Here is a 24401-nt window from a genome sequence, read left to right as displayed (position 1 = left end):
TACATGTCCCTTTTTCTACTATTCAATACCAAATCAAATATGGCAACTGATCCACTTGAGCCTTATTAATTTGAATGCTTAGGTCAATATTGAAATTGAGATCAAGTTTATTATGCTTTGAAGGAGGCCTGAAGCAATAGAAAACATTACTTCACAACTATCCTTTCACATGCCTCAGTTTTATTGTTGTTCTACTGTTGAAATTTCTCCTCTTTATTCACTTTCAGCTTCTCTGTTTCTGTTTACAGTCAGCTGGAATCTTCCTACATGAACAAATACACTGATACCTTTGAACCTTATACCTCCAGGTCTTCTAATAGGTGGGTCTTCAAAATATCTCTTCCTTTCATTTGGAAAAAAGCAGCATGTTGCTATCATTGGAAGCTACACAGTCTACAGTGCTTCTCTCTGAACTGATAAAATTGTGTTTGAGGTGGGCTCCTAGGTTTGTACTTATGGATTTAATTGTCCATTATCACAGTGTAAAACTCCCTTTTTGAATGATGTTGCTCTTAATAATATAAATGAGCATAATCAGCTGCTAAAAGGAGCAATTTGGAATGGGCATAGTTTTACATTGAGTATCAAATTTTTCTGTATGATTTGGAAGCAGACTTAAGAACACCAAGGTTAACAACTTAATGCCTGTCTTATAACGACACAATTGCGATTTCATGAATGCTAAAGGCTCCCAAAAGAAGTTGCCCAAGCAAAAATGTTTGCAAATATGTGAGAGAGAGGAAAAAAAGCAAATATTCACTCTGATTTCTTGACAATAAGTGTGAGATTTAGCATAATTCATGTTCTGAAATTGGAGTGGTTGTTTTCATCCATTTTTAACTTTGCTATTACTTAAGCAGATTGAATTTGCCATTTTCAATGTGTCCAGTTGGAGTGTCCAAGCTTTGCAGTGACACCATTTACTGGGTTTGAATCATGCTGTGTAGTGTGAATGTTTCCTGGTGCTGTTGTAAATAATGATAATGAAGCCTTTTATACTTTGTACATAGCAGTCGGAGTTAATACGAACTTTGCGTTTTTGGGAAGGAGCAAAGGTCTGTGGTCATGACTACTAGTAAGTGTTGATGAGTTGGCATTTGGGAACCATATGCATGATGGGAAATATCCATGGAGTAACAAGAGTACGCCATTAAAACCTTCACATCTCAATTGCAATGTCACATCTGCAGATCTGCAACTTAATTCCATTTGCCCATCTTGTTTCTGCTATTCTCAAATTTGAAATCTTCAATTGACCTACACTTTGCAGTCTTTTCTGGAGAGCAAGTACCAAGTTCACTACCCACTGTGAGAAAAAGTACTGCCTAAATCACCTCTGAACTTCTTCATTCTAAAATTGTAAGGTTACAGCCCATTTTTCTGGATTTCCATCACCAGAGGAAATGTTTTCTTTCTCTCTAACCACTGTCAACTCCTTTTGGTTATCTTGAACTACTGGTTCATGAAGATCATGTATAGAATATAGAATGTTTAAAGTCAAGGAGCAACAGGATGGCCAGTGTGAGGGTAGGGCTGATCAGGGATAGTGGAGGGAACTTGCACCTGGAGTTGGAGGAGGTAGGGGAGGTCCTTTTAATGAATACTTTGCTTCAGTATTCACCACTGAGAGGGACCTTGACATTCCTGAGGTCAGCATGAAACAGGTTGATGTTAAGAAGGAAGATGTGCTGAAAATTTAGAAAATCATGGAAGTAGATAAATCCACTGGGCCAGGTGAGATATACCCTAGGTTACTACAGGAAGCAAGGGAACAGATTGCTGCGCCTTTGGTCATCTTTGCCTCCTCACTGTCCACTGGAATAGTTTCAGATGATTGGAGGGTGGCAACTGTTATTCCCTTGTTCAAGAAAGGGAATAGGAATAACCTTGGGAATTACAGGCCAGTCAGTCTCACATCTGTGGTGGATAAAGTATCGGAGAGGATTCTGAGACAGGATTTATGATTATTTGGAAAGCCGTAGTTTTATTTGTGATAGCATGGCTTTGTGAGGGGCAAGTCATGCCTCACAAACCTTATTGAATTCTTTGAGGGTGTGACAAAACACATTGATAAAGGTACAGCATAACTGTAGTGTACGTGGATTTTAGCGAGGTGTTTGTTAAGGTTCCCCATGGAAGACTCATTCAGAAAGTAAGGATGCATTGGATACATCCAATTGTAAATCTGGCTGTCTGGGTACAGACTGGCCCATAGACAGAGGGTGGTGATAGATGGAAAGTGTTCAGCATGGAACTTGGTGACCAGTGGTGGATCAGTACTGGGACCTCTGCGCTTTGTGGTTTTTATAAATGAGTTGGATGAGAAAGTGGAATGGTGGGTTAGTAAGTTTGCCAACGACACAAAGGTTGGTGGAGTTGTGGTTAGTGTGGAGGGTTGTTTTAGGTTGCAAAGGGGCATTGACAGGATGCAGAACTGGGTTGACAGGTGGCAGATGGAATTCAACCTGAAAAAGTGCAAAGTGATTCACTTTGGAAGGTCAAATTGAAATTCAGAATGCAGAGTTAAGGGCAGGATTCTTGGCAGTGTGGAGGAACAGAGGGATCTTGGGGTTCATGTCCCTAGATCCCTCAAAGTTTCCATGCAGGTTGATGGAGTTGTCAAGAAGGTGCATGGTTTGTTGGCTTTTGTGAGCTGGAGCTGGAGGTGGGGGTGGGGGGGAATTGAGTTTGAGTCGTGAGGTTATGCTGCAGCTCTATAGAGCCCTGGTTAAACCACACTTGGGATATTGAGTTAAGTTCTGGTCGCCTCATTTATAGGAAGGATTGGAAGCTTTAGAGAAGGTGCAGAGGAGATTTACCAGGATGCTGCTTGGACTGTCTTATGAAGAAAGGGTGAGGGAGCGAGGGCTTTTCTCATTTGGACAAAGAAGGATGAGGGGTGACTTGATAGAGGTGTACAAGATGATGAGAGGCATAGATAGAGTGGATAGCCAGGTACTTTTTTCCCAGGGTGGAAATATCTATCATGAGGGGGCATAATTTTAAGATGAATGGAGGAAGGTCTAGGGAAAATGTCAGAGATTCTTTACACAAAGAGTGGTAGGTGCGTGGAATGCACTGCCAGTGGTGGCAGTAGAGTGAGATACATTAGGGACATTTAAGCGACTCTTGGATAGGCACATGGATGATAGTACAATGAAGCGTACATAGGTTAGTCTAATTTTAAGTCAGATAAAAGGTTGGCACAACATAGAGGGCCAAAGAGCCTGTACTGTGCTGTATTGTTCTATGTATATCGAGGGGACCGCAAGCCTGGTCTGTACAAAGTGTCCTCGTAATTTAACACTTTCAACCACCTCAGCATTCTCGTTAATCTGCATTGCACTCTTCAAGCGTAATATATCATGAAATTCACAGCCAATATCAAAGAAGGTTTATGTACAGCACTGTCCCTTGATTAACTACCTAAGCATCATCTCCTTCAACCTATGAAGGTTCTCCACCAACTAACACAATCGCGTTCACTCTTTTTCCAAAAATGGAGTTTGTGTGATTGTCAATGAGGGTTTCACTGGAACAATCCATGAGTCTACAGCCCTCTACCGTTGTTGTATGATAACATTCTGTACAATATTTAACCTTTGTAACTTTCCAAAAGAGAGAGATGTGTATAACTATGTTGTCTTCAGCTGTGCTCTCTCCTTCATTGTTCCCATATTGTAGATATGCACCTTAGAAATTTGTTCATTTTGCTGCCCTACAATTTAAGGAGGTTTTTATGGGCATAAACTCATATTATTCCAACATTGCTAGGTGTCTGAAGCACACACAATGCAATCTGATTGTGTATTCTGCTAATCAAATTCCCTTTCATCTACTTCCCTTTCTTGTGGGTGAGGATCAGGTTTACAAAATACGCTACTCCAAATCTAATGATTTAAGAAGCCAGATTTAAGAGTGCAAATTGCATTAGTTGAATGAAGCAGTGTCATTTCCACATGCAACACCTGCAGGCTGTCTGATAGCTATGCTGTCCAAAGCTGCCTTGGTCATTACATTACAGACAGTTATGGTATTTAAAATAGCTTAGCTTCTGTGTAAGTTCTGAGCTGATAATGGTCCTTGTCAGAGTCCTATTGAGTAGAAAGAAAAATGCGTTCAGCAAATTTTGGCAAACTGCAAATGGTTGACCAACTTGTTCAATTTGAGGGAGTTTTGTGGATCATCTGTTCTTCATTTTAAGTTATAGGAACAAGAGTAGGCCATTCAGCCCTTTGAGCCTGCTCTGCCATTTTATACAAACTTGACATTTTGAACACTTAAACGCCTCATAGCTATCCTCATAACCCGTAACATTATTGATAATCAAAAATCATTCAACCTCTACTTTAACCATACTCCGACTGAATTTCTACACCTTCAGGGGTACAGAATCCCACAATAGGATGTATTCAAGCTGGTCATTTACAACCCCAGTAAGTTACTCTTGACCATCAGTAAAGAAAATGGAAGATGGCATAAACAGTACTATCAAGTAGCTTTGAGTTCTGCCTGGGCCACTGAGGTTCTGACCTCATCAGAGACTTGGTCGATGCACAGACTGAATTCCAGAGATGCGGTGAGAGTGACAGCTCTTGACATCAAGACCACATTCAACTGAGAAGCCCTCACAACACTAATATTGATGGAAATGGAGGGGGGGGGGGGGGAGGCAACTCTCCAATAATGTTAGTCATACCTAGCATAAAGGAAAGTGGTTGTGATTGTTGGAGGTCAGTCATCTCAGGGCATCTCTGCAGGATTTCTCAGGGTAGTATTCTAGGGCCAACCATCTTCAGCTGCTTCATCAATGACCTTCCTTCTATAAGGTTAGATGTAGGGCTATGTGCTGATGACTTACTCAGCAATATTCATCAGCTTTCAAAGCTCCTCAGATACTGAAGCAGTTTATGCCCAAATGCAGCAATACCTAGATAATATCCAGATGTGGCCTGGTAAGTGGCAAGTAATACTTGTGCCACAGAAGTGCCAAGCAATGACTCTCTCCACTAACAGAGATTCTAACCATCGCCCCTTGACATTCAATGGCATCACTATCACTGACTGCATCATTATCAACATTCTGGGAGAGGGGGTTACCATTGACCAGAAACCGAACTGGACTAGCTATTATAGTTACTATGGCTACAAGTGCAGGTTAGAGGCTAAGAATCTTCCAGAAACTAATTCACCACCCAGATTCTCCAATGTCTGTCCACATCTACAAGGCACAAGTGTGATGGAATAATCTTCATTTGTCTAAATGAGTGCAGCTCCAGAAAAACTAGAAGCTCTCCACCTTCGACTGGCAGCCCATTCACCACCTTAAGCACTCACTGCATCCTTGAGCGGCAGCCATTTTCACTGTCTAAAAGGGGCACAGCAGCATCCCACCAAGCTATCCTTGACATAAGCTTCCAAACTGTTGTCTCACACAGAAGGACGAGAGCAGCAGATGCATGGGTACACCAGCAACTACAAGTGCCCCTCCAAGCCACTCACCATCAAGACTTTAAACTGTATTGCTGCGTTTTTTCACTGTTACTTAATTGAAATCTTTGATTCCCCTTCTAACAACACTGTGGGATCCCTGGACTGCCACACTTCAGGTGAAGGGCTGCTTTGATGCGATAACTTCTGAGTAGGGTCAAGGCTGACTGTTGAATCTCCACTCCACCTGGTTGTGATGTACCTGATGCAGTGTTCCTACCATAAACTAGTCATTTCTTCCCCATGATTGTTGTTGTTACAAGGGAAATATTTCAAAGACTGTGAAGTAGGGACAGCCGGAAATTGTCTTCCGTCGACAACATGTTGTAGTCCTTGAAGTCTTAGTGCCCAAGTTCAGCTTACAACTACATCCTTTTACATGCAGTATTTTGGTACTCAGATCTGTTAAACTGTGATTCTGTGCACCCTCTTCCTGCAGCTCAATCATACCATCAGACCTTGTAATTGCAATGTGTCTGTGAACTGTAGATATTAGTAGAAGGTTCTATTCTGCAGCACTTAGCCGCACTGTGCAAATGTGGCTTCCATATGCTTTCTGTGAAAGCAATAAAGTGTAGGAGTTGAAATGTGGCTCCTTACCTTGTGCACATAAAACCCATAATTTGAATCAGCCTCCGTGTTGGCTGGGCCAAAAAATTAGCTGGAGATGCCAAGGAGAAATCTTCCTGCTGATGTTTGCCTTCCAATTGCAGGATGGATTGTTGGGAGCTATGTTGATGAAATAATGCAAGATGCTGAATTCAATTGTGTGTGCATTTGTTATAAGAGGTTTTTATTCTTTTAAGATCGATTGAAAGTTTGGGGACCTGAATGACTTGCTTTGTTTTGTGACAGAATTGTAAAACGCAAAGAATCTTGTACCACAGAGAAATGTAGGCCATGATCTCATCAGACAAAGTCTGTAAGCCCCCGCCTCACTTCAGAAACAAAATGATGTTTGCTTAGTTTGGATTGGTTGAGCATTCCATTAATGTTTACATTTTTTGTGATTTCTGCATTATATTTCATTAGGTTTACCTGATTATATAATTCAATATTAACCCCAGATGAAAAACAGCAGTATCCATTTACAAGTGATTTTCTCAATTATGGGAATTTTGTTTAAATTCAAAGCAATGCACGGAATTTAGCAGTCTGTAAAAAGATTAATAAGTTCACAAAGAAAACAATTGGCATGAAATAACTGTCTCAGAAAGCAGGCAGTATTTCTCAGATCAGATGTATTCTTCCTGTGATCATCTATCACTTTTATTTCATAATAGTCTTCAGTATTATTCCTCTAATCAATTGTTCCATTAAAGGAATATGAGGAGCTTGACAAAGGTTCCTTCTGATGCTGAAAGGATGTTGGAAACTCTTCCTTCATAATGTGTTATTGTCAAATGGTGCAATAGTTATGTGATCTAAACTGCACCGAACACAATCCATTTGCCGCCTTGTGTTATAGATTATGTGTATTTTAGGTTGTTTGAGCTTAACATTTTTGTAAAAATCTGAAGTAGTGAAATGCACATAGTTTTTATTCGAAACAGTTGAACTCTGATATTGTACTATGAAATTGGAGGCTTAATAGACCCCTGGGTGCAATATCTTATTTGGTATGTGATCAGCCACTTGGGGAGCTAAGACATTGTGGCGTTTCCTCTTTGGCATTTCAGCTGTGGGTTCATAAAGCCATCAAAAATGGGGGTGCCAGATTTAATGCTCATAAACCAAACACACTTCTGGTTTGTAAATCAAGCACCTTGACTGTGACATTGCCAAATCGGTTCACCAACCATGACCTTACAGAAAATTAGTGTAGCCACAATCTGATGAAATGCCTCAACCAAAAGCAACCGTTTCTCTTGCCATTCTTCTGAGAAAACATTTCCTCAAGTTCACACTTAGCATTTTATGCATGTATCAGCTTAACCCACGTTAATAACAGCCTCGATACATGTTAGCCTAAGGAATAGCCTTCACTGACTGATACATTGGAAGGAACTTGTATCCTTTTGGTCCTTTCATTTAATGTGCCTTACCGTGATCGGTGATTGTTAAGTATGAATGAACAATATAAAATTGCAAGGCGCTGTAACATGACATCCTTAATTAAACAGTATGTTTGAACAAATGGATGCAGTTACATTAATATTGATCACGCCATACTGTTGTTAAAACTATTGTGTGTATATGTATGATGCATAAGCATGTGGCATGTCCACTCTATCTGGGCCACATGCTTAGTGCAGTGTCAGCTTTATTCATCTGCATTGACCGCATGGATGGTGTAAAATGTTTAGCAATATTGTTGCAAAACTGATGCTGTCGATAAGGACCAGCTTAGGATAGTCGATAGAAGCACAGATACTGAATTTTAAGGTAAACCAGCCAGCTCAGAAAGTACCATCACAATGACTGTTCCATGCACTGTTGTTCTGCATACATGTTCTGCTGCTTTTCTTTTTTGTCTGGTAGAGTCATAACTGTCTCTTGTCTGCTTCTTTCTGTTGCACTGTGTGATGTTGCTCTGAGCATGCTTGCCTGCTAACTGTTGCCCTTCTGTCTTTTTTTTTCTCTCTCTCCGTGCCTTTCCTGTCTCACGTACTCTGCAGATACAGCAGCTATGGCAGCAGTGCCTTCACGGGATCTCGATCTTACTCTGGGCTTGCTTCCCCCACCGCCTCTGCCTCTCGCTACAGGACCTCTCTCTCACCTGCTCCTGAGGCAAAATCTGACAGGTTTGTGGAAATACTGCCGCCTGGAATTAGTCCTCATAGCTCAAGCAGAAGCCATTTTTGGAAACACAGCAGATCTGTCCAAATTAAAATAATCATTTGTACTTTGTTTTCAATACCTACTCATGAGAAATGACAGATTTTCTTTTAAAATGCTCACTTCTGGGCATTTCAAACATGCCATGATTTAATTTCAGAATTTGCAGCTTTCCATTTTCCTTCAAAATACATTTCCCTCCCAATGTTCATGTCTTTGCTGCCTCTCTCCTCTGTTTGCTTTGTAGATGTTCATCCAAAGCACATTTCAGCCTGATAATCAGGCAGGATCAGTATTGGATTATGTGATCTTTGCAAACATTTTTTAAAAAGCTGTCAGTAATTGTTCTATGGCCCTTGCATCGAATATTTGATAAAAGATTACCTTAAAAGATTCAAAAGGTTAACAGAAGTATGGAGCGATTTTTTTTCATGCACTTTAAGAATATACACTAAATTGTATCACAGTTCATTAGCAATCATGCTTTTTTAAAAGTTATTCACATTCTGTATTTACAGGATTCAGATGTAATGTACTGGATACAGTGAGATTGGTGAGGGTGGTGTCAATTAGCTCAGTTGGCTGAATTGCTGGTTTGCAGTGCAGAGTGATAGCAAAATCATGGGTTCAGTTCCTGTACTTGCTAAGGTCACCATGAAAGACTCTCCTGAATATCTCCTCTTGCCTGAGCTGTGGTGACCTGCTCGTTAAACCACCTCTCATCATCCAGTGACAGTGCAGCTGTATAGTCCGGTAGGACTACGGCAACTTTATCTTTACCTTTTACAGGGATATCAGAACAGAATAGTTTTGTTATATGATTAGCAATCCAGATACATGAACAAATAATCTTGATCGTTTTTATCTCAATCTCTGGAGAATTAGGAACTAAATGTAAATAGTAGTAGTGACCAGACATTAACAAGACAGTTGTAAAAACACACCAGATTGCACAGAATAGTAGAAATGTTATGGCACAGAAAGAGGCCATTCAGTCTATCATGTCTGTACCAGCTGTATTAACTCGCCATCCATTTTAATCACAATTTCCAGCGTTTGCAGCTTACAACACTGGTTCATCAGTACCCTTGAGAGAAGGAGGTCTGCATTTACCACTCATCTATTATAAATACACACTTCCTTATTCGCTAAGTGTTCTTGTTTGCTAAGTCGCAATGACTGGAATTTGGAGAATTTACACGGTGCTGTTGTATAGGGCTCTGAAAGCAAATTAGTAAGTTTGCCAAATATTGATGAATTCAGTATTTTTGAACTGTCAGCATGTCCATTTAGAAAAGCTATTAAATTTATTGATTTGAAATTACAAAAAATTTATAAGTCTCAACTGTTACAGCTCAGAAGTATCTGTTCAGCCCTTATCTGCACCAGCCCTCCAAAGTGCCATTCTCTTGCCTTATTTCCAGTAATGTTGCACATTCTTACTTTCCAATTGTCTTTTGAATGCTTCAGTTAAACCTGTCTCCATCAGCCACACTCTGGTAGTGCATTCCAGATCTTAACCACTTACTGCTAGAAAAAGCTTTCTCCCATTTTTTTTTGTGCTTTTACCAAGTCATAAAGTCATAGAGATGTACAGCATGGAAACAGACCCTTCAGTCCAACCCGTCCATGCCAACCAGATATCCCAACCCAATCTAGTGCAACTTGCCAGCACCCGGCCCATATCCCTCCAAACCCTTCCCATTCATATACCCATCCAAATGCCTTTTAAATGTTGCAATTGTACCAGCCTCAGTAATTTCAGTCAGTCACCCTTCATTCTCCATTTTTCCTGGCTGAGAACAATTTGCCCTTTTATTCTCTGTCCAAACCCTTCATGATTTTGAAGTTTCCTCTGCCTTCCCTTTTATAAGGAAAATCGTCCTAACTTGTCTGCTGTACCATCATCCTGGATATTTCTTGCAGAAGTATCATAGCATTTCTGTGGATCTTTTTTCACATTCTACTAATGCCTCCCCTTTCACCCTAAAATGCGTCACCTCAAACTGGACGGAATGCTGCAGCTGAGGCTGTACATGGTACAGAAATAGATCATTTTAGTGTGTGTTGTAGTTTATGCTTCATGAGAATTTTTCCAATCCTACGTCATTTTGCTCTGTCTGAATTGTGCCTACTAGCCTAAGCATTTTGACGCATTTCTAAACTTGTGAACTTAATAGCAATGAGAGAGTGCTTTGTCATTGATGGCAAGTAAATGACTAGTTGTTAGCAAACATGTCGTTACACAATAACCTTGTTTACACAGTCAGTAGATACTCACGTTGCTTCCAAAAGTAACATAATTTGAGAATTCAGATTGGGCACAGCCTTCAAATGAGTGAGTAGCCACAAATTAAGTGCACACTACATGACTTGGATTGCTAAGCTTTTCCTGTTGCCACCCCAAAGAGGCCGGGAAAAGAGTGGCATAGTTTTAATAAGAGTTTTAAAGAAACAATAATCCAATGCTTTAAAAATGCAGTATAAAGTTGCAAAATTATTAGACTAATGATCAGGTGGAGAGATCCTAATTTTTTTTAAAAAGTCCCATTTTCTTCCCAACCCGGTGAGCAGAGGAGAATGCAAATTGCTCCGGTGCAATCCTTAATGTTTTAAGCTTTGTGTTGATGAATGGCCTTTTGTTGCATTCTGGTTCATGTTCCATGCTGTGTGACATTCACAGGTTCAAACCTATCACTTTCTGCTGAATAAGCAGCAGGAATCTGAAAGTATGATAGTGCAAAACTAAGTTCGTAGAATCCCTGCTGTGCAGAAATTGGCCATTTGGCCCATCGAGTTTTCACTGACCCTCCAAAGACCACCCATCCAGTCCCAAGTTCCCATCCCTGTGACCCCCAACACTTTATCATTGTTAACCCACCTTGCCGACACATCCCGGGACACTACAGGGTGATTCACCATGGCTATTCTACCAACATCTTTTAGACTGTGGAAGGAAACTGGACCACCCAGAGGAAATCCATGCAGACATGAAGGGAATGTGTAAACTCCACTCAGTCACCCAAGGCTGGAATCGAACCTGGGTCTGTGGCACTGTGTGAGACAGCAGTGCTGATCACTGTGCCACCATGTTGCCCCTGTAATGCTGTAAAGTGTTGTTGGACTTGGTGATTTGCAGCTAAACCTTGGAACTTGGCTTTTTTCACTTTGTTTCAATTACTAGAATGTCTTTCATTAGTACTGGTTGCTTTGTCAGGTGCCAAAGATGATATCATTTGATATGCAAAAGGAAATTACAATTTCTCCACCATAACTGAGAAGGCAAGAAATAGACAAGTGCAGACTATATTCCTAGTCAAAGAGTACTCATAGAGAAGAAAGATTCTATATTCATAATGACACACTCCAACATTTCCAAACACTCTGCACTGGGGAATGAGAATTAACTTTTGGAGATTCAGGATATCCTTACATTCAAGTTCCTTTCCAGTTCACATTTGGCCTTGAGTTTAGTGACTATATCATCATTCCTTCATGATTACTGGATCAAAATCCAGAAATTCCCTGTGCCAGGTAAACATCATAAAGGTCAGAATAGTAGCACCTGAAGGGGAAGACCCAGCATCAGGTTTCAGGACAACAGCGATGGACAACTAGGGGCAGCTGCAAGTGTAATGACTTGTCAAAAACAAAAACAGAATTAAAATATTTAGTATCAATCTGACTTCCTCACAAAATCATCCAAAATTAAGCTATTTGGGCGGCACGGTGGCACAGTGGTTAGCACTGCTGCCTCACAGCGCCAGAGACCCGGGTTCAATTCCTGCCTCAGGCGACTGACTGTGTGGAGTTTGCACGTTCTCCCCGTGTCTGCGTGGGTTTCCTCCGGGTGCTCCGGTTTCCTCCCACAGTCCGAAAAATGTGCAAGTCAGGTGAATTGGCCATTGCTAAATTGCCCGTAGTGTTAGGTAAGGGGTAAATGTAGGGGTATGGGTGAGTTGCGCTTCGGCGGGTCGGTGTGGACTTGTTGGGCTGAAGGGCCTGTTTCCACACTGTAATCTAATCTAATCTAATCTATTTTTAAATGCAAAGATTATAAATTATTCAATAATTATGCACTTTTCCATCTTTAGAATTTTCCAAGAATAAATGATGCCTTTGATAAGTTACGAAATAAACTTTCCATATTCCAGGTCTGCAACTTAATGCATAGACAATGTTTGCTGCTTGGAATATTTAAATTTACGGTGCCTCTTCAAATTCTTGAACCTTGTAGTATTGAGCTCTGAGCACTTTAGAATAGAATATCCTTTATTGCCACATGTACTGAAGTACAGGAGGACAGTGAAAAGTTTACAATGTCACCTCTTATGGCACCACCTTAAGTACAAAGTACCTTGGTATAAATCTTAGATACAAAAAGGAAAGTTGCATTACCTTAGTGATTCATAGTATAAATTAGAAATAAGACACAGTTAAAAGAATAAACATTACAGTCACAACGAAGTACTTTTTGGAGGGAACACCTGTTGTAGCTCCAGTTATGTCCCAGTTGTGTTCATGAATGAGAAGTCACTAGTTGTGACTTGCAACCTGTCAATAAAGACGGGTGATTAGATTAGATTCCCTACAGTATGGAAACAGGCCCAACAAGTCCACACCGACTCTCCGAAGAGTAATCCATCCAGACTCGTTTCTCTTCCCCACCCCCCCACCCCCTTATATTTACCCCTGAATAATGCACCTAACAATTTGGGCAATTTAGCATGGCTAATTCACCTGACCTGCACATCTTTGGATTGTGGGAGGAAACTGGAGCATCCAGAGGAAACTCACGTAGACTCTGGGAGAATGCAAACTCCACACAGGCAGCCACCCGAGGCTGGGATCGAACCCGGGTCCCTGGTGCTGTGAGGCAGCAGTGCTAACCACTGAGCCAGCGTGCCACGCATGATCTTGTAGTCTAAATTGTGAATGGCTGCAGACCTCTCCTGTTGCATGGCATCACAGATAAAATTAGCACCACAGGCAAACAAAAGCATTTGTGCTCTGTAGACTAACAGATTTGTCAGTTTATTACTTAGAAGAGCCCAGTGGTCTACAAGTTCAAGCTTTCAGGTCTGACCACAGAACCAGGTATAACTTGTGGCTGGCCCCTTTGGAACCCGTGCTTTTAATGTTTTGGCTAACTTTCCTGTCCAAGTACCATTTTAATTGGCAGTGTAAGTGTGAGTCGCCATGAAGTTCAGTGCATTTGTCTGGGTTGTCTACTCTGAACATTGTCCTTCTCTCCCAACTCTTATCAGTTAAGCCAAATCAGTCAAACAATGTAAAATATGTCTGTGAAAGCAGTCGTCTTGAACTACATCAATAATTAATTTTCAAAATGTGCAATGGCTTCACACATTTCTAAAACATATATTTATGGCAATCATTAAGGGATAAAGAAAATTGACTTTCAAGGCTATTGTCCCAAAGTAGTCCCATCGCAAATCTCTTTCCATTTGACTTAAAACATACCAGACAGTCAATGCCCTGTCAGAAATAACAACTCATAGGAAGGAATGGGTCTCCCTTCCTGAAGTGTGCTTTAAATAGAAGCTTCATTCCTTTGTCTAATTTTCTTTTTATATGTGTCTTTGGGCTACCACTTCTCATGCCGTCTGGGGATCTTCAAAGGTAGCAGGTTGTTTCTGACACCCACTTCTGGCTCTCCTGCAGGCTACTGTAGAAGGGAAAGGCAAACATTTAGATGCTTAAACTCAAACGTTTTGCTGTCTAATAAAAGCAGTATGAGGAGTCACAGTAACAAGCGATTGTGCTCATCTCACTTGGCAGTGTTTATTGGGGTTGTCACAGTCTTTTCATGAAAATGATTTCCCTCCAACATTACCCTTCCTCCCACAATACAAATTAAAACAAAACAGATTCCTTTCAGCTGCCTTGCTACTGAAGATGATGTTGGCTTTGTTCCCAGTGTAATTCATAGTCTGTAAAATATTCAAATTACCCCTGGTTCTAACTTTAGATACAAATTGCAATAAGTGATGATACAGTGGGCAGTGTGCAATCAATCATTCTTCATTAAATGTGAGTGAATGCAGGTATATCATATTTAGCCAGCAGCACCTACATTCTGCATGCTTATTACCATCTCAATACATTAGCATATTTTCAAGTTCATATGTTGTAATTTTGCTGGTAGAGGTTTTCAGCAAATATTGTAAAGTGATTTTTTTTTAATGTTAAAAAGTACAATTTCTATCCTGGACATCCTGGGATTTAGCTTCCAGGATCACGTTAAGTATTGTTGTTTCAGTGCCTCATGTGATGGCTGATGACTCAGTCATTAACTGAAGTAATTTCCTTTCATGGGTACCTGTTGGTGATTAGCACCAAGATAAACATTTTGTTTGACTAGAAAGTAACAATAGTTTTACCTACTTTTCTTCCCAGTACAACTGAGGTTTTTATCAGCATGGTATCACTTCTCTTTGAGGCAATACAAAATAGCTACTTGAACCACTTGAGCAATAGCTGGTGAATTTACTGCAGTAAACATTCAGTGAGCAACCTCCCATATGATACTCTTCAGGATGCTGCACACAATCTGCAAGAGTACAGCATGAGGCATTTTTTTTACATTATTTTTGACATGTTTTCACACTCAGTAAAAAGGATAACAATCACATGCAGCTGCCAAATTAACACTGCCAACATTCTCCTCCTCTGACTTAAGATTTATTTTAACTAAAATATATTTCAACATCACTGCTCAAAGATGCATCCAGCACATCCCCCTTGGTGGTTCTGAAGCTGGAATAGAGATAGCCTTCGTTTTAGTTAGAGCCACCCAGTACTCCCTTTAAAGTAACATTAAAACAAACTGATAATAAGCTGTATTTGGTTACTTCAGTGAGATGTGATAAAGTTGCAAAATGACGCACAGTCTTATCTATTTAGCTTCAGAAATCACGTCAACCCACTGAGATTGACTACGTTCTTCTGTGCTAAAGGAGTAATGTCTTCTAATGTAAACCGCTTTCCTGAGGAGCAAGGGAGCGGGAGAAAGGAGTCGTGTAAGAATTTCCCCATGGTTATGATGCTTGTTAATGGCACGGTAATGCAGACTGCAGCTATAATTGTATCGTTGAGGGGGTGATTTTGGCTGGGCTTCTAATTTGTGTGAAAGTAGGACTTCCAGTAAACTACATTGGTCAACTTGGAAACATCCCAGTCTTGTCTGCTTTTCTTTTTAAAAAAGAACTGTGTCAGATCCTTTAGCATGGAGTCTTTATTTCCTCAGAACAAGTTGACCTTAACACTGTCCCTGTCCACTTGAACCGTGCAACTTCATTTTGTGCCTCTCAATAGCTGGCACTAAATGTTTTTTCTTCATTGCACACTCAACTAACTTCTGTTCAAAACCACTTCAGTCACTGACCCTCTCCTCATCCCATCCCATTCTCTCAAAACTACCACCTTAGCTTTTCAATCCTTGGAAAATTACTGCCATTTCACCTTTCCTCTCCTCTTGAGCTTTTGAACATACTACTGCCTATCGCTCCCACATCACCCCGTCTAAATGCATCCAGTTAAGATCCTGCTCCTTCCCTATCATCTAACCAGCCATAACCACTTCCAAACTACATTCTAACTGTTGCCCCAGTGCACTTTCCCCTCTTTGATTTTCTTCATATCTTCCTCAGTTGATACCTGCCCTCTGTTTCCCTAGCTCACTTGGCTTTCGCTTCTTTAATTCAGGGATGGGCAATAAACATTGGCCTTGCCCATCATGCCAACATCACAAGAACACTGCTTCCTTTAAAAAGTCACCCGTTGAGAGTGTAGTGCTGGGAAAGCACAGCAGGTCAGGCAGCATCCGAGGAGCAGGAGAATCAACGATTCAGGCATAAATCCTTCATCAGAATTATGCCCGAAACATTGATTCTCCTGCTCCTCGGATGCTACCAGATCTGCTGTGCTTTTCCAGCACCACACTCTTGATTCTGATCTCCAGCATCTGCAGTCCTCACTTTCTCATTTAAAAAGTCACCTGTTTGATCACAGCTATGGAATCTCTTGCCAGTATCCCATTGTAACCTCAGGAGTCCCTACCTAACCATTCTTGCTACCTTCCTTGTTCATCAGCATGCCTGTTGGCAATTTCCTGTAGACTTCCACATCTCCAGTTGACTTGTCCACCAGCACCTCTGTTTGTCCTTTCGCATTTGGAAATTTGAGTGCTGTTTTCTTTTCATATTTAGAGCAGAGTGTGTTTACATTGAAGGCTGTGATGCAAAGGTTACCTAGGTTGGCACCTGAGGTTGGAAGAAAATTAAAAATGAAGAACTGCAGATGCTGGAGATCAAAAACAGAAATTGCTGGAGAAACTCAGCAAGTCTGGCAGCATTTGTGGCAAGAAAACAGTCAGTATTTGAGTTAGGTGACCCTCCTCTAGAAGGTTCTGAAGATCCATTCCAATAAATTACATTCACTAAAAACCTTGTTAAGCCATTGACAGAAGAGTTCTTGCAATTTCTTGGAGAGCAGTCCAATTGCTTAGAGTCAGGAACCCAGCATCAGACAGAGAAGCATCAAAAGGCATGTAGACTGTATCTTAACATGATGTGGGGAATCAACTTTCTGTCTTTAGAGAGATTGTTCACTTCCCTCTTCACCATAGTGATGTGACCTATCATGGTGATGAAACCTATTTTTCAAATTTAAAACAAAGACAATCAGTGACAGGGCATTTTTATTTTAGATTACTTAGTGTGGAAACAGGCCCTTCAGCCCAACAAGTCCACACCACCCCGCTGAAGCGCAACCCACCCATACATCTACCTCTTACCTAACACTACGGGCAATTTAGCATGGCCAATTCACCTGACCTGCACATCTTTGGACTGTGGGAGGAAACCGGAGCACCCGGAGGAAACCCAAGCAGACACGGGGAGAACATGCAAACTCCACACAGTCAGTCGCCTGAGGTGGGAATTGAACCCGGGTCTCTGGCGCTGTGAGGCAGCAGTGCTAACCACTGTGCCACCGTGCCGCCCACATGTGAAAGATTGCTGGAAGTGATAGGGAAGTAATACAAATTGGGTGAGTTGACCTTGGTGAAATACTCATTCCCTCCTCACCACTTCATCCTTTATGTTCTGATAAGAAAGATCCAGTTGAGACCACCTTGCCTGCAAGCAGTTAAGTCCATGAATGGTCAGTTAGTGATCACTGAAGGACCTTAATTCACCGCCACCTTCATTACCTGCCAGCCAACAAAGAAGCTTCTGGAAAAGCAAGTGTGACCTGCCTGCCAGGTTGGGAAGGATCTGTGTTTGCCCAGTTTGGGCACATTGGAGACATGAATAACGAGGGTGGCCTCCGAAAACCTCCCCTTACCAAACCCACCCCGAAATGACGAGCAGATGATGAATTTAAGATTTCAATAACTGGATCCCTTCGGATTAAGCATCAACTAAAATGAGCATTTCAGTTGGCACACAACATCTGGTGACCCAGGGGACCAGTGTTGAGGTCTGTGATAGACTGTAAAATATGCCTAAACTCGGGCTTTCTTCGAAATGATTGCTGTGTGATTGGTTGAATTATCTTGGAGTTGGGGTGGCAAATACATCACACTTGGTTGCAAAAATGCAAAATCACACCTTTTGCTGCATATCAAGCTGGAATGCAATTGGCCCTTCAGATTCAAGAGCCCATCCACTGCACCTAATTAGGCAGTGAACTTGCCTCCATGTCAATTAAGATGGCTCCCCAGTCAAAATCCAAGTCAGTGACTACTCTTTCTGGGGTGAGTGAGGTGGTTTCACGAGCTTGGAAGCAGTTCATGCTTTTGTTTTTAAAAACTGGCTTACACTTCTCTCCTTTTTGGTCCATTAACCCATGCCCAGCTCTGTCTTGGGCTCAACCGTTGAGTGCGCTGTTTGTGACCTCTTTATGTTTGAGTCAAGTGTCCATCCCTGTATGCTGTCCACTGTAAAGACCAGCTCTGTAACATTCCCCTCTATCACTGTTCCGCTCCACTCCTCAACCATACTCATTCCAGACTCCACTATTCCTATAATCATCTGGCTGGTCTCCTGTTTACCACTTTCAGTAAAGATCAGTCAGTGCAAAGGTACCCCTTTATGTCATATGCTACTTTCTCCACTGAGTCTCTACAATTTTTGTAATCTCATTCTATTCTTTAAAATCTTATTTATGACTTGGAAGAGGGAGTCAGAGGGTGGGTCACTAAATTTGCAGACGATACCAAGATTGGTGGGGTTGTGGACAGTGAGGAGGGCTGTTGTCGGCTGCAAAGGGACTTAGATATGATGCAGAGCTGGGCTGAGGAGTGGCAGATGGAGTTCAACCCTGTCAAGTGTGAGGTTGTCCATTTTGGAAGGACAAATAAGAATGCAGAATACAGGGTTAACATTAGGGTTCTTAATAAGGTGGAGGAGCAGAGGGATCTTGGGGTCCATGTTCATAGATCTTTGAAAGTTGCCACTCAGGTGGATAGAGCTTGTAAGAAGGCCTATGGTGTATTAGCGTTCATTAGCAGAGGGATTGAATTCAAGAGTCGTGAGGTGATGTTGCAGCTGTACAGGACCTTAGTTAGGCCACATTTGGAGTACTGTGTGCAATTCTGGTCACCTCACTTTAGGAAAGATGTGGAAGCTTTGGAGAGGGTGCAGAGAAGATTTACCAGGATGTTGCCTGGAATGGAGGATAGGTTGAGAGTGCTAGGCCTTTTCTCATTGGAACGGCGAAGGATGAGGGGTGACTTGATAGAGGTTTATAAGATGATCAAAGGAATAGATAGAGTAGACAGTCAGAAACTTTTTTTCCCCGGGTACAACAGAGTGTTACAAGGGGACATAAATTTAAGGTGAAGGGTGGAAGGTATAGGGGGGGATGTCAGGGGTAGGTTCTTTACCCAGAGAGTGGTGGGGGCATGGAATGCGCTGCCTGTGGGAGTGGCAGAGTCAGAATCATTGGTGACCTTTAAGCGGCAATTGGATAGGTACATGGATGGGTGCTTAAGCTAGGACAAATGTTCGGCACAACATCGTGGGCCAAAGGGCCTGTTCTGTGTTCTACGTTCATGTTGTTCCCTTTCCCCTCTCTCTAAGAATCTCCAGTTTGTGCATCACCTGAAAGCTCTTGACTATTCTGATTCAAGTTTTAATTATTTTTAATTGGCCTGTTCAGATGTGTAAAGCTACACCTCATGGCAAATGGCATCTGCCCCCTGGTCTGGAGGGGAGGAAACTATACTGTGCCGCTAGAGCCCCCATCACTTGAGCTTTCTGCATGCTGCATTCACCTTGTTAATTGAAAGGTTTGTTTTTTGCCTCTCAGGGTCATACCCTGAAATTGCCTTCCTAAAATCCTTCACTCCTCCATTTCCCACTTCTTGCCTAAACTATTGCTTACCTTCCTAATATTTCACCTGTGGTTGACAGCGTTTTTTATTTTGGCCCCAACCCTCTGAAGAACCTTTGCAAGAACATGTCCAACATTCACTGTAGAAAAACATGTCCAAATGTTGGAGCTAGAGCTCATTAAAGGCTCGGTATTTGAGATTCAACATTATGGAACAGGGTGTGTTTTGAAGAGTTTACAGAAGTTTACGTCACATATTACTCAGAGTAGTAGGGGCTTGGAACACACCGCCTGCAACAGTGCTAGATTCGCCAACTTTAAGGGCACTTAAATGGCCATTGGATAGATACATGGATGAAAATGGAATAGTGTAGGTTAGCTGGGCTACAGATTGGTTTCACAGGTTGGTGCAACATCCAGGGCTAAAGGGCCTGTGTATTGTTCTATGTCGTATGTAGTAGGATGGTTATAAAAGAGTTTAGCACACTTGGTTTCATTGCTCAAACCTTTTGAATATAGGAGTTGGGAAGTTGTGTAAAGGTTGTACAGGATGTTGATGAGGCCTGTTTTGGAGTACAATGTCCAGTTCTGGTCGCCCAGTTATAGGAAGGATATCATTTAAGCTGGAGAAGATTCAGATGAGATTTACCAGGATGTTGCTGGGAATGGAAGGCTTGAGTTGCAAAGAAAAGCTGGATAGGCTGGGACTTTTTTCACTGGAGCTTAGGAGGTTCAGAGGTGACCTTACAGAAGTTTATAAAATCATGAGGGATATAGATAGGGTTAATGATAGTTGTCCCTTCCCTAGGGTGGGGGATTTCAAGACTAATGAGCACACTTTTAAGGTGAGAGGAGAGAGATTTTAAAAAGACATGAGGGGCAAATCTTTTACGGAAAGAGTGATTTGCATGTGGGATGAACTTCCTGAGGAAATGATGGATGTAGGTACAATTACAATGTTTAAAAGACATTTGGATAAGTCCATGAATTGGTCAGATTTGGAACGATTTGGGCCAGGAGCAGGCAGGTGGGATTAGTTTAGTTTGCGATTACGTTCGGTATGGACTGTTGGACCAAAGGGACTGTTTCCATTCTGTTTGATTCTGTTAAAACGCCCACCTGAAGTTTTTGTGCTTCAGTTCCTCATAAATAATGTTGATGTGAGCGTCAATGTGTGGATTTCAATTCAAAGCTTTAGGTCATCCCAAATGGGAGCAGAAATATTGTTGCAGCAGGTATTTAACCCCAGCAGTCTGCTCTGATGTTGCACTTAGAGTTGATGCCAAAAGCAGAGACTTTGTTCTTTTAGTTGCTGTGTAAGCTGGTTATCCAAGACTGTTTTTTAATGCTACAGCAGAAAATCTAATCAACCCTTGATATCTACACAATAGCCAGAATTTTGCAACAATCTGCTTGGTTTGGGAAGTGATGTTTGTACAGTAGCTTTTTGTGGGATTATAACAGAAAATTAGTAAAGTGAGCAATTATAGATTAACTTTTTAAAAAAATTCACAGCAAGTGGGGGGAAAAAAGTGAGACTATACTGTACGCAGCTTCTTCTGTCTATTTGATCCACAGGCCAGTGCTGGGAGGTCTTCTCTCCTCTTCCTACAGACAACATCAAGAGTCACTGGCAGCAGAGCGAGAGAAACGACGTCAGGAGAGGGAAGAGAGACTACAACGGATAGAACGTGAAGAAAGAAACAGATTCAAGTAAGATGGGACACGGTGGGCAGGCAGAGGAGTTTGGAATCATTGAACACAGCTTTGTCTCTTTTGCATGATAATGCTACATAATTTTCAAAGCGCGTGTCGATTTGCAGGAAAGTGGCATTTGCACACTACACTTCTGTTTTTGAAATCCCCACTATAGCTGAGACTCTTGGCTGTCTTCCAGGTGGTGAGTTGCCAGTCTTAGCAAGGGTTTGAACAAAGATAAAGTGACTAGCTTATGGGAGGAAGGAACAATTGGCTTGGGCTCTATGTTAAGAATGTACTAAGCATAGACAAACACTACGCAAAGTACAAATCTTGCAGACTCTAAGCTCTATAAAAGGCAACAAATGAACACAAGGAAAGTATTAAGAGCTGCAAAAATATGATAAAAACTTGAAAAGGATATCAAATCCAGCCGTAAAATCTTTAAACATATTAAGAGGAGGAGGATGGCTAAGGGAAATGTGGGTCCAGTAAGAAAATCCTGGATGATAACGTAGTCAACAATAACAGACTTGTTAAATGTACTCATGTACATCTTCACAGAGGAAGAGGCTTAAAAGATCGACAGCACCAGAGAGATAAAATGAGGGGAAGAATGCATTAGATTTACTAAAAGTTTTTAAAAATGTTCACGAAAACTGCAATAAGATAGAAGATAGACCAATCCCCAGACCTTATGGTTTCAACCGCAGGATAATAAAAGGAGGAGGTGAGAAACTTGCAGCTGCATTGGTAATAATCTTGCAAAGTGCTTGACACAGGAATTGTGGTGTTGGACTGGAAAGATTTACAATCTGCCTTCCATCACTGGGGGGAGAAAGACCAGACATAGGATTTTCTCGTAATCCAGAAGGGATGGGATTTGAGGCAGTAGGTGCATAATTTTATGTTGCCAGGGAGTATACAGGTGTCTGCCACTGTCCTGCCATCAATCCAGTTTTGGGAAGACCAGATTGATGTGGAATGGCTAACTACCTGCAAGGCTTGAGTGCCTGGACATGGCCAATCAGGATGTCCATTGCACCCCCATTCTGCCTGCATCGCCAAAGCTGCACCCACTGCCTGCTCTACGAATAGGTTTCTCCTCCACATCCATGTGTTGGCAAGTCTAGCCTTCTTTTAAAGTGAAATGTTTTGAGGTACTACGAGACAACAGTCCGCAACACCTTCAGGACTGAAGGCTCTCAAGTTGACTTTTCCAGCACAGTCTGCCTTCCTTAATTAACTGGGGAGCATGGTCTCTGGTCAAACCAGCACAAAGATAACAGTGATACCTGGAAGTGAACACACTCGTTTTACAGCTCCTCCACCATGTGGTATAGGAGGCAAGTCCGAGCAGTAGGTCCCATTTGCCAGTTTTACTGGCTTTTGTTTCAGTGGCCCATCCAAAATCGATGCCAGAGGGCTACTGACCGTGAGCACAACATCTGATCCCAACTCCAGGGTCCCAATCCAAACAGAAATTGCTGCCCAAAGTTACTAGGAACCTTGAGCATTGATAGCTTATCTAATTGAGGTATTTTAAAATGATTCCATAGGACAGATAGAGTATTATTTCTGCAGGGAAACATCATAAACTGGGAGGGTATGAATTCTTTGATAGTTGGAACGCAGCACACCATAATCACCACCCCCATCATTGTTCCACTCCAACCCAAGCCTGATTTCATGCCGTTAACAAGCAACAAAGAGATTTCCTTACAATAAAGCCTAAAACTTTCACAACTTCATGATAAATTTGAAAGAAACATTGTGCTGTTGAATCCAAACATAGTTTGCGGGGTGCACATTAGTCTTTAGTCTTTAGTCTTTAGCAGCCAGTTTGCAGGGTGCACATTAGTCTTTAGCAGCCACCGGGTTACAATTTGAACCTGAGCAGAAAATGAACTGCAGCACAAAAAAAAATCCGCAAAACTGCCAGAGGCTTAGCAATCCAAAATTAATCCTATATTTTGAACAGGCAAGTAGGGAAGTTGCCCAAAGTGTGTGGGGTCTTAGATGTATATGTGGAATCCTGATGATATCATTGGAAGGGTCTTGAATGTTAACTAACGACCTGCACTGTTGAAACCACTAAGCAGCCAGGTGAAGATGGCAGAGAGCTGGTGCTTGAAGTGTCCTTAACACTTCTACTGATATTTTTCCAGTGTGGAGAGGTAATCCAAGCCCCAAGAACTGCTCCCCAGCTGCAGCTTTGCCCTCATGAATGTGAGGCCCCTACAAAATGCTGTCTACAAAACCAACAACTGGTGTCAAGGAGCAACCTAGAGGCCATTTTAATTTTTTCTGCTATTCCAGGTCACAAGCCTGCCCTCTGTCTTTCAATAAGGCCTGGGAGTTAAAACAACCAAGACCTTATTGTTGAATTGGTCTGTTTTCCATTTGCTGTGAATCCACCCTATCTTGGTCAAAATCAGGGCCAAAATTCCACTTACGACTAACATGAATTCCTTCAAAGTGATAATCAAAGCTTTGCAAAAGTGTTGCATTGGGTAAATAGTCTGAGAGTTGCCTCGCTCTCCCTGTTGTTTGATTTGCCAGTTAGCTCCAGCTGTTTGACCTGTGATGTTTGTAATAAGAGTCACTTCCATATCTCTCCAGAATATCTCCCACTTGTGCTCCTGCATCCTTCTGAGGCTGATAAAATAACCTGTTTCATCCAGCAGTTGAATTGACTTCTCTGTGCTTCACAATCCTCCACAGACATCAATTAATTCAGAATCCGACAGCCTTTAATTATCCCATGTCCCACCACTCTGTTATTGCTAATTAAATTAGTCACTATTCTGGTTCTCAAATCACTATATTGTTTTGCTGTAGCATATTAAGTGTCTTGCTCCAGCCTCTCATTTCGACACAAATATCTGTTTGCTGAAATACTGCTCATTCCAGTTTCATCGGACTAATCAATGGCTTAGATTTACCATTATTTCCTGACCTTCAGCATCCTTCAGTTAAACTGTGTTGCTTTGCTGATTTCATTCTTGCTGTCAACATCATGGTCCATACTATCTTCAATCTGCCTTATTAATTCATATGACCTAGTTTATTTTACT

The 24401-nt window shown here is 41.6% G+C and overlaps 1 protein-coding gene across 17 annotated transcripts in view; it reads left to right on the top strand.

The window, feature by feature from the left end:
- The window catches only part of fhod3b (formin homology 2 domain containing 3b), a 612757-nt gene that overhangs the window by 478147 nt on the left and 110209 nt on the right, over positions 1-24401 (top strand). For 6 of the 17 annotated variants that reach the window (XM_072560537.1, XM_072560541.1, XM_072560539.1 and 3 more), the window contains 3 exons: positions 249-320; positions 8109-8234; positions 21205-21339. In XM_072560537.1, the coding sequence (XP_072416638.1) occupies positions 249-320; positions 8109-8234; positions 21205-21339 (333 nt within the window). The remainder of the gene's footprint in view (positions 1-248; positions 321-8108; positions 8235-21204; positions 21340-24401) is intronic. The other 11 variants (XM_072560540.1, XM_072560544.1, XM_072560549.1 and 8 more) reach the window with 3 other exon arrangements.

The sequence above is a fragment of the Chiloscyllium punctatum genome, chromosome 41, assembly GCF_047496795.1.
Source record: "Chiloscyllium punctatum isolate Juve2018m chromosome 41, sChiPun1.3, whole genome shotgun sequence".
Taxonomy (NCBI): Eukaryota; Metazoa; Chordata; class Chondrichthyes; order Orectolobiformes; family Hemiscylliidae; genus Chiloscyllium; species Chiloscyllium punctatum.
Note: the sequence above shows the minus strand (reverse complement) of the source record. Positions and strands in the feature narration are given on the sequence as shown.